General features: G+C 35.7%; 1 protein-coding gene, 1 non-coding gene and 1 pseudogene across 2 annotated transcripts; 1 reads left to right on the top strand and 2 right to left on the bottom strand.

Annotated features, from left to right (window-relative positions):
- Positions 1 to 466: 466 nt before the first annotated feature.
- On the bottom strand, positions 467 to 1,377 carry BNAC01G33290D. Its single transcript, XR_007333940.1, has 2 exons — positions 1,195 to 1,377; positions 467 to 868 (listed from the first exon to the last, which is right to left on the bottom strand). It is a non-coding gene; the product is annotated as an uncharacterized BNAC01G33290D (transcript).
- A 4,392-nt stretch (positions 1,378 to 5,769) lies between these two features.
- Positions 5,770 to 8,409, bottom strand: LOC106435646 (probable polyamine transporter At3g19553). The gene is given in 9 exon segments (XM_048773430.1): positions 5,770 to 6,135; positions 6,138 to 6,194; positions 6,197 to 6,421; positions 6,424 to 6,524; positions 6,955 to 7,105; positions 7,108 to 7,232; positions 7,234 to 7,622; positions 7,624 to 7,713; positions 7,716 to 8,409. Coding segments are annotated over 9 exon segments (1,425 nt in total). The 5' UTR covers positions 7,935 to 8,409; the 3' UTR covers positions 5,770 to 6,067.
- Positions 8,410 to 12,909: 4,500 nt separating this feature from the next.
- LOC125600840 lies at positions 12,910 to 15,933 on the top strand (annotated as a pseudogene).
- The last annotated feature ends 48 nt before the right edge of the window (positions 15,934 to 15,981 follow it).

Raw genomic sequence — 15,981 nt, 5'->3', positions numbered from 1 at the left:
TCAAATTATATTCAAACAGAAGACTGTTACATCAGGTGCATCTTTATTTAGATGTATGTGAATCTTAAAAAGAACTTAATGGAAAAAAAAACTATCTCTAATTGTTCGAAACTAAGTATCATCGACCCATCCGCTCGAAGCTCCAACCACTAGAGATGTTTTATCTATAAAGTTAGCACACCCAATAAAATACGAAGTAATGAATTCACACTGGTATGTAAATTGATTATTGCTTCACGTATTTTTATAAGAAAAACATAACGACAAAAGGTTTTTAGTAGTTTTAAATCAAAGTCTAAAGAAGAAATAAGAAGCATTATTAAGACACATTGTTATAACTTGTGTAAAGAATTTCTTAACGTCATGTGATATTATACGGCAAAAAAAATATCAGAGAAAGCTCTGCATATATAGTTGATGCATAAACTAACTAGCACACACAAAATGATAATCACAACGAATGATATTAATTAAGAAAGCATTGCTATTAAACCATCATACATTATACGAAATTATCATAATCAAACGTGCGTACACACGGGATTATTTTGCTATAGTTACATATTATCACTTTTTTGTTTCAGTTAGGAAAATGATGGTCGTGATCAGGTTTGTCCACACCATCGACGTCCCTAAGCCAAAACATCATGTCAAAAGAAGCAGCACCCTCAGGGACACCATCCATCACCGACTCTTGTCCCGGCGGAAAGAATATTCCGGTACGGGGTGTGGAACCCACTCCTCTTCGCCGCCACAATTAATCTCTACCCTATGATCAGAAATATCTTCAGAGTAGTGGACAACCATAGGATTCAGTTTTGCAGCTTTGCTGCTTATCCGTGCTCGTCCTTGAACTTGCTTCCAACTCCTATATCATCATTATCATAAGAATATTATTTACTATTTTTTCCTAATTCACATAAGACGACCAAGTTTTTTATATTCGACTTGCACATTACTTCTAGATTATCTTTCAACACCACCCTAGCTTGTTTATACAAAGACGTTAAGATATAGTGTTTGATAAAAATTTCTTGTATGAATTTCTTTTTAATAAGGTTTTGACGAATTTTTGTTTTGTTTTTTTTACTTTCACAAGTTTTTTTCTAAAAAGTTTGTTTTGTTGTTGTTGATAATATCATTTGATTAGTGAAATTAAAGAAGAATGATGAGAAAAATAGTTGTGGCGTTGACCTTAACAGCAGCATCGGTACTTTGGCGATCCCACGTCTTCCCATCAGTACTGTGTATGTAAGTACGCCCACGAACTCAGAAGAAAGACACAAATTGGTCTTTTTATAACTTTATTATGTTATATGAAATAGCGTACTTTTTTTAACTTTGAAATAGCGTACTAAGATAAAGTTGATATTAGTAAGAGTATATATTTCTATCAATCTATATAACTTGAGCTTGTGTTCTTAAATTCTTTGGCTCTTCTCTATATATACCCACACGCGAGAAACTGTACTTAGTGGTAGAGAATCTGGAGAGTGGGGAGGGAAAAGAAGAGGACAATATATGTTTTTAATAATTTCTCAGTTTGTTAGTCGTTAAAGAATTTAACGTGGGGATAATATATGTTTTCTTTAATAATTTATCAGTTTGTTAGTTGTTACTATATGAGAATTTAACGTGAGGATAATACTATCTCAGTTTGTGACTTGTTAGTTTAAAAGAATTTGACGTGCGGGATAGACTCCCATCGACCGAGTGGTACAATGAATTAGGAGATTCGGGTCAGATTCCAGAATATGCAAAAGGTATTATTTAGTTGCAGATTGTGGGTGTATGTAAAATAATATGTTAACCGTTTGAATCGTGTATCACGTTCGATATGTTTAAAATATGATCGTATTGTTAAGAAAAATATATATTAACTTTTTGCGAATAGTTTGATCTGTTCGTCATAGACTATTTTGAGGGTTAATGAAAATAAGAAGAAGAAAAAGCTAGAGAATTTGACGTAAAATGTGTTGAAGAATATCAAAGTACAAAAGGTTTGTTGTTTACTAAAATAAATTAATATCGATTTATGAGAGCCATTGGTTGTAAGAAGTTCCGAATTTAATCCGATTATGACATCGGATGGTGATAATTGCAAGAAGTATATATTTCTACATCACGTCCACGCGTGTATATATACTTGTAGATGTAATGATTTTATAAGGGAAAATTACTAATATAACTAAAAATTAGCTGAGAGATAACTTAATGTTAGGAAAATTTGATATTTAATCAAGTATATAGTGAGATTCATGCAACAGTTAAATTAATTTTCTGTAAGCTATTAGATCCAAACTTTGATTTTTAAAAAATAATTAGCTCAAACTCCATAATTTTTTAAAATTTGTTTAAAATTTATGATATTTTATGCTGCTAAAAGTTTTTAGATCTGTTACTGGTGAGGTCACACGAAAAACAATCAAGTTGCACACTTGTAGTGTCGAATGCATGGATTAATGTCATGCTACTTTGTAATTAAAAGGCATTATGCATGCTAATCGGTAGACAATGTTTTAGAGTTTAATTTGTATACGCTTGTCTTTTCTGTAGTGTAATGCATGCTTTCTCATAAGTAGTTTTGTTTTTCTCTCTTTACTTAAAATTAAAACTTTCGCCGTCAAGACTTTTCAAATGAAACTAACTTTAACATATGCATGAACATAAGTAACTAAATGTAAACTACTTATTTAGGTCGCGAGCTTTTCAATAGGAAACTTAGCATATATTCCGTGATGTACATTGTGTAGCTACGTATGAAAAAAATGCGAAATACAGTGGAAGATATTTGAATAAGAAAAATAAGACTATATAGACAGACAAGTCCATTTAAACAGATGGTTCCTTTTGTCTACTGAAGAAAACTAAACATTGATCTTAGTTATTCGACCTAATTGGTTGTTATAGCTTTGTAATTTTCCACAAATTTTCAAAATATGCGTTGAGAAATTTATTTGGTAAATATAGAAATGCAAAGAACCAGAACCATCTAGATCGTTTATTTTCTAGGAACATGATATATCTGTTCATCTATATATCTTAATACGTTACCGTGAGCTAATTCTGTTTTTGGTCATCAGTTGAAATAAAATATATGCTGATATGCTTAGAAAACACGGAACAAAAAGTTATATAACTACAAACCAATTACACACTTGTCTACACAATCCCTATTGATGACTCCAATTTTTTTTTTTTTCTTTTTGGTTTAAATGTTAAATTTTATACCAAAGTTTTGCTTTTTGACAGAGGTTACAATGATGAACTAGTAGCAGAAAAATGGAAAACTAAACTAAACAACGCAGAAAGGGAAAACAACCCAATGACCTAGAAGACATGAAACAAATAACACTAGCTAATAGGCTAGATAAGAGGCAAGAGCAGGACCATGAGAAGAGCATTGCCAAATGGAAAGAGTATCTTTGATATAACATGAGACCACGCTAGGTAATTTTGGGCTCTCCGAAAACGCTGCTCCAATTGATTGATACCGTCTACACGCAGCTTTGCAAATCCACGAGTCAACTGAGATTTGTGTCACCAACCACCACCGGTGGTATTAGTACATAATCCAGAAACTACGAATCTCATCCCGCATCCGAAAGCTAATCCGCGCCCTCTGGATAGTCACCACCAGATCACTGGAATCACTTTATAAGATCGTCTTTGGAAGTAATGCGATCCAAGCAGAAGACGGGTTGTAAGCGCCACCAAACCCTCGACCTGAAGCCTTGAAACCTGCAAAGAGAGGAAATATTGCACCACTGCACAAGAACAATTGATCCTCTGCAGAGCTGGGATGTGAGCAGAACCAAGCGAGCCACTGAAGCGATCAACGACTGCAACCGAGAATCACCCCACACTTGAAGTCTTCGAGAACCGAAGAGCAACACTCTTAGCTGTAAGAGTCCATCTCCAGTGCCAAACAGAGACAAATAAAACATAAACCACAAGGCGATACTCCATAGAGAAAGCCGAGACCTTCACACAGAGAGCAAAGACAAGGGCCGAACAGTGGAGATTCGAAATGAGGAAGCACCGTGAGCAGCTATCGAGGAGCCATAGACGACACCTTTCACCGCTGCACACCGAAACTTACACGAGTCAGAGCTGAGCCAAGTATCATTTACCGCCTGCATACTTGACTCAAGACTCGCCACCGTGGTAGAAGAATCCAACGGAGCTCACCAGACGCCCGACGAAGAGGAGTCTGACTCGCAACGACACCGCCAGGAGCCGAGACTCCACCCACATGAGTCACCTATCCCCTAATCGAAACCAGAGAAACCTTCCGACCAAATCGACGAGAGAACAAGCGAATCAACCACCACCCGGGAAACGAAAACCAGAGAGACCTAGTGGAAAACTGGTATACTCCTGCACCCAAAAGCCGACCATTACCTCGAGCCACCGATCCAGCGTCTCACCACGAATCCAGTAGAAACCGAGTCGCCACCAGAACCGTTGCTCCTCTCGAGCGGAGAAATTCCCGGAGCGAGATCCAAAACCCAGATACCCGAGTATATCGACGAAGACTTGGAGAGAAAGAGGCAACAGCGAAGGAGACGCAAGCAAAACGTTAAAAGTGAGCCTCCGGCGCCGGAACGCGCGCGCACGCGTCGTCGGACACCGGAGCGGACGTGAACGACTTTATAAACCGAAGAGAGAGAGAGAGAGCGTATGGGAGGAGAGAGGAAAACCGATGACTCTGATGATGACTCCAATTGTTCGAAACCAAAAGATTATCGACCCAGATACGATCCTGGCTCGAACAATTTTGAGAGGTCTATGAAAATATACGATGTAATTCAAATTGGTGCTTAAGTTGAATTTTGCTTCGCGTATTTTTGTAAGAAAAATCTAAACGATAATGTTCTTTACAAAAAATCTAAAACTGTAGAAAGATGCATTATTAAGATGCCTCATTCTAATTGGTGTAAAGAACCTCTCAGCCTCAGGTGGGAATCTAAAAATAAAATAAAAAACTTTTTTCGTTTCCCTTCTTTTTTTTCCTTTCGATGTGACATAAAATTAACATTGTGCTTTAGTTTAGAACCTCTCAAGTGCAAATCTAGCTTTAATATAAAAGATAAAATATATATGTATCTTATATATTAAAACAGAAATCACAATTTTGATTCATGTGTGATTTTTTTAAAAAATAAACTTAATGGACATATTCCTAAAAAGTCATGTTACATTTAAATGAATGTATTTTGCACGGATCGAGATCTAGTGTTTAATTAAATATAGAATAGAGTAAAATAAATAAATGAATGAATAAAAGTGTGAAATAATGAATAATTAGATATATTATAATCTCACTATTAGAGTCCAGAACTTCATAAATCTACAATATACAATTCAGGAAGCATTTCCTTTGACTAAGATATGGTGGCCAACAGAGAACACAAGGACTAAACTTAACTACATATTGTACTGACAGTTACAGCTAGAGTCAAGTCAAGCTGATGAACATGATCCGCTTAGTATTAGCCTCACAACGGAGACTTCCATGGTGTACATAAAACAAAGGGGACTTATTATATCCAGGTTTGGTTTTGATTTAAAGAGGGAACTAAAACCTATAGAAAAGGATTATATCCATACTCATTTATACGTCTTTGCAATCAGTTTTTGTTCGTTTTGCTAACACACAACGAGCCCAAAATGTCATGCAACATGCTAACGAGCATGGTCTAAGATTAAAGTAGCCCGATCATGAAGGCCCAAACACGAGCCCAAAAGGAAAGAAAGTAATGCCCCTTTACAAAAAATAACAATTTATTTCAGCTTCATCTTTTGAATACACACATTCACTGCATCATATACATAGCAGATAATGATTATGATGTATACATTTATATATACATAATCATACGGTAATCATAGACAAATCGACTGAGACACCTTACTGTTGGTCTGTTGCTACACTTTTTTCGTTTGTGTACTCTAAACCATATGCTGAACAAGACAGAAATAAACTACACAAGTCCATGTCTCTTTTTTAGACATGTCCAAGAATCACAGAGTTTCCGTTGATCTGTCTTTGTGTGTGTAAAGTTCATGGGAGAAGGCTAGCAGAAGACTCATCTCCATGTTCTTCATCCAACTGAGACTCGGATGGAACTTAAAAACTGGTCTTGTTTCCTCTGGTATGAATCTCGCCCATCGTTTCTCCTTCACGATTTTAAGAACGGGTGCAAGCAGAACCCAACAACAATAATCACACCGCTGACAAAAAACGTCTTCACGGTGGCCAAAACCATCACAAGGATGAGAAGCAAAGAAGGAGGCAGACATAGCATCAAAGTTCCAAAGGTGTTTAAGGGAACTCTGTAAGGTCGGTTAAGATCCGGCTTCTTGATCCTTAGCTTCACAAAGGCTGCGAATTCAAGAAGCATTCCTAACGCGTATAAAAATTCAGAAATTCAATGATCTCTTGAAAGCTCATCCATGACAAGAATATGACTCCTGTCGCTGAGCACAGAATACTAATCGTCGGTGTCCCATACTTTGACCTGCAGCAACACACAAAGAACATTAAACCCCAGTTGTACAAGGGCATCATAACCAGTGTTCTAAAAATCGGTCTAGGCGGACACCTATACTGTAAATCAAACCTTTAAAAAACCGATTTTTCTTAAAACAATTTTTTTGTAGGGCTACACACTAAAAAAAAATCAGTTTAGGGGCGCCGACTAATCAATAAATAAGCACCCAATGACCGCCTAACAATTTCTTTTGAACATTGACCATAACCAAACCACACTCCTGCCGACTAAGTTTGGAGAATTTAAGGGCCATAAACATTTACCATGAACTTGAATTAAAAAAAAAAATCATAATTTGGGGTCTATTTATATCATCTCCAAAAAAAGAATTAGAGGTCAAAAACAAGTGTTTCAAGTGAGTTGTGCTCAGATCAGGTTCTGGGACTAAGTAACTGACCTCTGGGCGAAAAACGCAGGGAGCATCCCCATCTCACTCATACCAAGAAGCTGAAAAGCATCACTACTCATCTCAGCTTCAAACAGTCCAAGATTCGACATAGCAGAAGCAGCTTGTATCCAACCCTTGAGCCAAACGCCACCAATAAGCATCCAACCTCAGAAAAATACCCATCACTCCACTCACCTGAAGAAGACTCGCTTAAAGCTCCAGTCCCCGCCATCAAGGGAATCAAATAAGATCCCATAACCAGCAAAACAGCTCCAAACAAAGCCTCGGAAACGTCTTCCCGGGGGACTCAACTTCCCAGCAAGAGTACTAGCCTTGTCCCAATAGTTCAGATTCCAAAACATGGTGTTGAAGTAGCCTCTCCAGTTAACTTTTTTGAAATCCACAAACAACCAACGCTTAGGACTGATCCTAGGAACCGCTAGCAAAGCCATCACAACGAAAGGGCAGAGGGAGAAGACAGCTAGCAGAACAGCTGAGAAGCCAATGATATGCAACCCTCTGTAGTTCAAGTAGGTCAGCGAGAACGTGAGGACTAACAGAGCAGGAACACGAGCAGCTGCATGGTCCAAAACAGGGAAAGAATGTTTCAAGTAATCAAGGAACAGCACAGGGTAGAGAGCATTGTCCATAACGCCACTGAACCACTTCCAGAAACCCTTCCTGGAACCCCCAGAAGGGGCCAAACGCTGAAGAGATCCAGACCACGTAGCCTCCGTTCTCCGGGAAGCTTGTGGCGAGCTCGGCTCGGCTGTGACTAGAGCTTCGGGTATGCTCCAGATCAGAGGGAAGATAAGGAAGCCTAGAAGGGCTAAGAGAGGACCACCACCTGATTTGACAGAGTCTTCCACACCAAAAGGGCCGCCAGAGACTTCATAGAAGATGAGGAATACAAGAGGCAAGAGTGTTAGTTTTGGACTTGGTTTTGTCTTTGCGCTGTTTTCATCGTTTTGGATTATCTCTTCACCCATCAAACAAGAGAGAGAGAGAGAGAGAGAGAGAGAGAGAGAGAGAGAGAGTCCTGTGGATAACAATAAAAAAAATATATATATTGAAACTTTGGAGAGTTTCTTCTATAAAAATGAAGCCTTTACCAGAGAAAATCTAAAAGTCAGATTATTTACGAACCAGAAAGTCAAATTAAGATGATGGGTTTCTGGGTCTCTGACTCGTTCTCTCTTTCTCTGATGAAACCCAGAAACTGAGGAAGAAGAAAAGTGATTGGGGGAAGACGAAGCTTGAACAAGTTTTCGGTTATCAGATTTTAAGATGGGATGTGACGTCTGACGATTTGAAAAGATCTTGATGAATCTTTTTTGGTGTGTTCATTAGTTTATCTGTAATTAAAGACGCCACATGGCTCCCACTACACTTACCCCATCTATCCTGGACTTTGTCAAACTTTTGCTTCGGACAGGAACTTTTTCATCTCTTCTTCATTTCTACATTTATTAATATAAAACAAAAGTCAAATCAACTTATAACTTGGTTTTTGGATTGGGCCTTACCAGCCCAATATCAACTAATAGATTCAATAACATATAAGCAAAGTTTCTAAGCTGGGTGCTTTGTAAGTTTGTAACTCTTTTTAAATTCGTAGGCTCCTCCACAAGGACCACAACCCTTTTTTTTTCCACATCACTAATGAAAAAACACACATTAAATCAATTTTTGGACCTCCTGTATGATGGATGAGTAATAAGCATGCCATTAGTAAATGGCCCATTACCCAACAGTCCCAACACTTTTGATATGTGCCTTATGATTAACACACAATCTACAATTATTCTTTTTCATTTCATACATGATAACCCGGACGGAGTGAATTTTTATAATAATTTTTTGTTCTTTAATTGGTTTTAACATTTTACAACACCATAATCTTTATCGATTGTAAAACGACGAATACAAATGTTAGTTCTTAAATGTATCATCGTATTGCAACTCATTATAATTATTTTTAAGATTTCATATGCACAAAAAGAAATTAAGTTTTGCGTCTGACACAAATCACCAAAATCAAATAAGTTCATCGATTGTATAATGATGAAAGTGGATTATGTTTTCTGCTCTCGATTTGTTTACTATTGACTCTCCATAAGAGATTTTATTTTTTACCTTTATAAAATTATGCTTTTGTTCTTGTCTCTGTTTAATTGATATGAATTTAGTTCTTTTTTAACTTCTTCTATGAATTCGGTGAATTACATAGGTGTCAATTTAAAAAGATAGACATCGATAAAAATTAGTTCAACTCGAGATACATTTCTAAAAATCAAAATTTTGAAAAAAATCACCGGCAAACTCTATTAACAGGTTAGTGTTCAAATCTAATATATCATGCTGTTAGGACTCTAAATATCAATGTCTATTTAGTATATGTTCGTCAGTTCGGTCTAAAAATCATCTAATTCCAGAACAAAAAAAAAATTATTTATTTTATTAGCCTGCCTTTTTGAAGTTTAGTTATTAAGAGTATACAAATTATATATAAACTTTACAATTCTAGTATATATATACTATGTATAAACTAAGAACTGTTTGATTTATTAAATTATAAACCAGAAAACTTATAATAAATAGTTCAAATATATCATTCTTACAATTATAATAGCTAGATAGGGTATTAGGGAGAAACAAATATTAGACGAATGATCAAATCTCTCATTATTCGAACAAACTCAAAATGAGGTGATTGGAATCTTGCCATGATATTTCATTAAAAGCTTTTTATGAATAAAAATCAAGACTACATTATTTAATCTGAATTAAATAATATATATAGTGCTTCCAATATTAAAAATCACTTCGATTTGAAGAAATGTGTTTTTGGAATTGTCAATATCAAATAAGATATTAGAAACCACCTATTTAAAAAATAATTTATATGCATAAAAGTATATACATTAGATTAAACACATAAATTAAAACTAATACATTTTGTTAATTTACGATCACGTTTTTGGTAAATAAATCAAAAAATTATTTTATTTTACTTTATATTGTATAAATTAAAATTTAGTGATATTGACATAGATACATAGTACTACCTCCGTTCTTTAAAGTTACATATTCTAGATTTTTCACACGTTTCAATAAAACACATTAAATTTACATATTTTTTGTGTTTATCTTTTTCCATAATTTTAAACCAATAAAAATTCAACTAGTGCAATTAAATTTTTTGAAGTCTGCAATTAGTTAATAAAATCTGCATTAAAAATGTAAAAAAATGGATCTTTTTGAAACAAATTTTCTTTCTAGAACATGTAACTTTAAGGAACGGAAGGAGTATATTTTAATATAAATATTTATTATTGACATTTCATACTCGTATGATTTTTAAACATGTTTATATTTTCTGTAACAAAAATTTAAACCGTTAATCACAAAACTTTAAATGTGAGATTTTTCATAAAAAATTTCAAAAGTAAAATATTAAGATCTCAATGATTTTCACTGCAAATTTTGAAATTAACATATTTTTTATATAGTATATAACTTATTTCAAATGATATAAATATATATATATATATATATAAAATATGATATCTATTAATGAGAGTTCATATTCATACGATTTATTAGAGCTGGAAATTTTATCTGATACCCGTATCTAAATCCTATCCAAAAATTAAAACCGAAATAGCAAAATACCCGAACGGTTATTGAAATCGGAGCGATTGGATATCCAAACCTAAACATGTAATATCCAAACCTGAATGGATATCCGAAGATAACCAAACATAAGTATACTTAACCTTATATTTCTAGTTTACTTCTCTCATTTTATTCAAAATATTTATATTAACGATGCCCATTGCTCAAAATAGATAATATACATAATATAATTATGGATAAAATCATTTGCTACTCACTTAAAATACATATCTAGCTCTTGTTTCTTACATTAACAAAAAGCTACAATCTAAAATTTCAAAACAACAACTAAATTAGTGTTTTTTCTATTTTTAAAGTTTTATCCTATTAATAGTTTAATCTTTTAAAAATTAGAAAACCAGTTAAGTTAAAAGTATATTTTAAAACAAAAACTTAAAGAATGAATAATTTATTTATTTTTCTTCAAAATTTAAATATCTAAACCCGACCCAAAATATTTGAACCCGACCCGAAGTATAGAAATACCCGAATGGTTTCTATACATTTATACTGAAATACCCGAAATCCTAAATACCTGATACGAAGCCGAACGGTTATCTGAACGCCCACCCCTACGATATATGATCATTTGTATCTTGCTTGAACAAAAAAAGTTAAACCATTGATTATAAAATTTTCAATGTGAGACTTTTACCATTTTTAGTAAGTTATAGTCATTTAAAAAAATTAAAATATAACATATAAAAAAAAATCTATTTTTTTATTATATGCTTAATTTAATTGATTAATTTTTTTAATAATATATGAAAAAAAAGATGATACAAAAATTGTTATCAAATATGTATTATTCAAAATCATTAATTGTCATATATATACTAATCATATTAGATAATTCCGTAATTTTTATTTAAGAAAAAAAAATATTCTTTTGTACACTACTAATTAATTTGATAGTTAGTTTAATACAAAATATAGTATATGTTTATATGGACCGACTTATTTTTTTCTAAAAATTCTAAGAATTATCTTCATGATGACACGTGGCTACAAAAACATGTTGCAATGCTCTAGGATTAATATATAGGAGATGTTCACAGAAGAAGCACTATCCATATAATTCTCTTCCTTACCAAATGAAAGAAAAGAAGAATAATAATAAAACATCATGAAAGGTTTTATAGTTTGGAACTGCGGAGTTCATCTATGTATTTCCACGAACACATCAATAGAAAAGGAGGATTACATTTATGACATGTCAATTAAGGCCATAACCCGCAATCCGACCCGTCCAGCCCTTAGAATTATCGGGTTTGGGCTTAGATTTTTAAGCTCCAAAAAAATTAAGCCTTTCGGGTTAACCTCATTTGGGCTTTGGGTATTTTGGGTCTAAGCCCGTTTGGACTAGGACCGGCCCAAAAACCCAAAATTTTATATTTTATTTTAAATATTATTGTTTTTACAATCAAAACCATTATTAGTATTGACATATTATTTTAATATTTTTTATCCAAACTCTAATAAAGTAACTATAAAATTGTTAATGTACTTTATTGTTTGATCATTATAAGTGACATTTTAAATTTTGTAAATATACCTTCTTCTTTTATATACAACATGTTTTTTTATTTCAAAATGCAAAGTATGAAACGTTCGACCATGTTTATCATAAATTTTGTTCTCTTATATATTCAGTTTTAATTTATATTTGAATATATAAATTTTATTAAGTTTGGTTTGTTTATAATATGTTTTTAAAGCGCACTATAAAATGATAGACAAGAAAATAAAACATACGAAAAAAAATAAAACATTTTTGACAAAGAAGAGAAGTTTAAATTCACTTTATATTTAAAAAAAAAAAAGAAGAATGAAACTATTTTTCAATGAAAATTCACATGTATTAAAACGATGGAAATGACAATGACAAATTATTTTTCGAAAAGCAAAAAAAAAACCCGAATTGAGAGCCCCTATATATTTTCGGGCCGTGCCAGACCGGACTCAATCATTTAAGGGCTTATTAGATTTGGGCCGGGGTGCCCGAATTGAGCCCCTATACATATATACGAGTGAAGGAAAGTTTCCCCATGAATCTCAGCTGTGGTAACTATCACATATCGTGAAAATCTTCTCCTGTAAACAAACAAACACAGTGAATGATTAAATAATAAAATCATCTACTTCCTTCATATGATCTGCATTATGTTTACAATAGTTAGGGGCTTAGGGCACATCACTAATGTAGTTAATTTAGGATTTTTGTGAATAAATATGTAAAGGATTGGGCAGAAAACGAAAGAATTAGCCATTTACGTATAGCTTTTTTAGGCAATTAAATAGAGTATAAATCTGAAAATGGATTTGAACAGAAAAAAAATGAAAAAGGAGACTCAAAAAAAAAAGAAGATGAGCTACCCAACAGACAGTATACTAAAAAGTGGGAAAATCCCCAAATCCACCACCACTCTCACATCTCCTCTCCTCTCCTCTCTTCTCTCTTGGCTGCGAAGGCAAGTTAAATAGCAAAATCCTATTCAAGATCCACATCGAGGGATCTTTTAGTTTTGCACCCCAAATCTCTGAAGATTTCATTTCCCGCGGCTAAGTGTGACAAATCTCTGTAATGCACTGTGAGGATCACGAAGCCGCCGAACCAGACGACGAGGAAGAAGGGAGAGATAATGGTCCCTGCGATTCCTCAAGCAGCAACCTCCACCAGGAAACCACCTCCAGATCCGCACCCCAGCAACAATGAACGAAGACCTAGACTCAAAAATGTACCCTCGCGATACTTATCCCCTTCTCCTTCCCATTCTCATTCTCACTCCACCTCTTCTATCACATCTTCGTCGTCTGCATTACTCAAGACAAGTAAGCGATATCCTTCCCCTTTGCTCTCTCGCGCCACTCCTTCCGCTTCTAATCGGATCAACACGCCTTCCTCGCTAACCAAACGGTCTCAATCGGTAGACCGCCGCCGGCCATCGCCAGCTCCTGTCGCTAGCACTCGCACTGCAATGTCGGCGGCAGCGAAGATGCTCATCACTTCCACCAGGAGCTTATCTGTTTCCTTCCAAGGCGAGGCGTTTTCGCTCCCGATTAGCAAGAAGAAGGACACTACTACTACCACCACGCCGGTTTCCCACCGTAAACCTACCCCCGAGCGGCGGAGGTCGCCGCAGGTTCGAGATCAGAGGGAGAACTCAAAGCCGGTTGACCACCACCACCACCAGCTCTGGCCAGGCGCTTCCATGAGAGGAAGTTCAGTTTCTAAAAATGTGGATTGTGAGTGTGATGATATAGGGAAGAAGAAGCTTGGATCAATGTTGCAGCGGAGCTCTAGGGTTTCTGTTGATGGGAGATTAGGTTTAGATTTGGGAGAAGGTGATGGAGTTTTGGAGTTTTGGAATGAGAGATGAGAGAAAGACAAGAGTCACAAGCACTAGTGACTTTACTGCTTCTGATTCTGATAGTGTTTCATCTGGTAGCACCAATGGTGCGCAGGAACGTGGTGAAAGGAGGAGCTTGCAACGTAACGTTATGGCTTCTGCTAAGTTCTGGCAAGAGACTAACACCCGATTAAGGAGGTTGCAAGATCCTGGCGGCTCACCTCGGTGCTCTAGCCCGAGTTCGAGGATAAGTAGTATGTCATCAAAGTTGAGTCAGTCTAAACGGTTCTCTAGTGATACTCCGTTGGTGTCATCTCCTCGTGGTATGGCTTCTCCGATAAGAGGTGGTGCTACTCGACCTGCTTCACCTAGTAAGGTTTGGGCGACAGCTACTTCATCTCAAGCTAGAGCACTTTCTAGTCCTTGTCGAGTGAGAAATGGAGTTTCTGAGCAAATGAACGCTTATAACCGCAACTTGCCTTCGATTCTTTGTTTCACTGCTGATATTAGGAGGGGGAAAATTGGGGAGGATCGGGTTATGGATGCCCACTTGTTGAGGCTTCTGTATAACCGTCATCTGCAGTGGAGGTTTGCCAATGCCAGGGCTGACTCCACTTTCATGGTGCAGAGACTGACTGCAGAGGTATCCTTTCTTATACCGTCAATGCTATGTTAATAATTGTGGACGTATGGTTGTACCTGCTTGGATCGCAAGTGCTTTTAGCCACTGCAGCAGACTTGGAGAGTGCATGATTTGTAATCTAGCGAACAGTAGAATAGGTTATGAAGCCTAGCTACGGTAGTATAGGGTTCTTATAGATAGTTTGAGTCATTAACTGGTCCAAGAAACTAGACACACTCTAGTGAAATCAGACTTTCTTTTTTGACAGAAAAACCTGTGGAATGCATGGGTATCAATCTCGGAATTGCGCCATTCTGTCACTCTCAAACGGATCAGGTTGCTCTTGCTGAAGCATAAACTGAAACTAGCTTCCATCTTGAAGGAGCAGGTGAGAATATGAACTTCTAGCAATTTCGTTTATCCTGTTATTGCCTTTGTAATTGCTCTGTTGACGCTAACAAAACCCATTGTATTTTGGAAATTGTAGATGGGTTACCTAGAAGAATGGTCTCTTCTAGACAGAGATCATTCGAATTCTTTGTTAGGAGCAACTGAAGCCTTGAAAGCCAGCACGCTTCGTCTTCCAATTATTGGAAAAGCTGTGGTGAGTGCTATTTTACCTTACTCTAATATGTTTGTGTTGGCTTATTTTGTATCCTTAGGTAATGAACACTAGATTCCGGTTTCTGAATGTTTTTTTTTTAATGATTTTTATGTTGTTAGGTTGATATTCTAGATCTTAAGCATGCTGTTAGTTCAGCTGTTGATGTGATGCATGCTATGGCGTCTTCCATATTCTCGCTGACATCGAAGGTAAATTTCTCGTCTCAGAGATTATACGTGAGTTATGTGACTTATGAAAGCTTATCCTCTTATCGCTCTTCTATGCATTGTCTCTATTGCTTGGAAGAATAGAAATTAGAATGCAGTATACTAGCTGCGACATACTTTCATGTGCAAGTACTGCATATGAGTCGTTTTCATCAGAATACAGACTCATACAAATAATGTAATGATTATTATAAGATAGCAGGTGGAAAACTTGCTTTTGTCCATTCTTATATGCATATGTCTAGAACTAGTTATTCTTGAAAGTCCTCTAAAGCATTTCTTTCTAAAAATGCTCAATTGTTTCGAATATTAGTTACTGGCGCGGAGGCAGTTTTAACTCTGGTCAGAAACTAGAACCTGGTTGTTTGTCAATGCACTTGTCTTGAGTGGTTTAATAGGTGCTTTGTTGTTGTTTGATGTCATTGATAGGTGGATGAAATGAATTCAGTAATGGCGGAGATGGAGAATTTGAGATATCACTGCACAAGAAAACCGGTCACTTGTCCGGCATGTCTGCAGCAATGCAGCCAAAGAATGTCTCTCTGCTTTCCTTCT

Source organism: Brassica napus, unplaced genomic scaffold (genome assembly GCF_020379485.1).
Source record: "Brassica napus cultivar Da-Ae unplaced genomic scaffold, Da-Ae ScsIHWf_2403;HRSCAF=3106, whole genome shotgun sequence".
Lineage (NCBI taxonomy): Eukaryota > Viridiplantae > Streptophyta > Magnoliopsida > Brassicales > Brassicaceae > Brassica > Brassica napus.
This window is presented reverse-complemented; position numbering and strand designations above follow the sequence as displayed.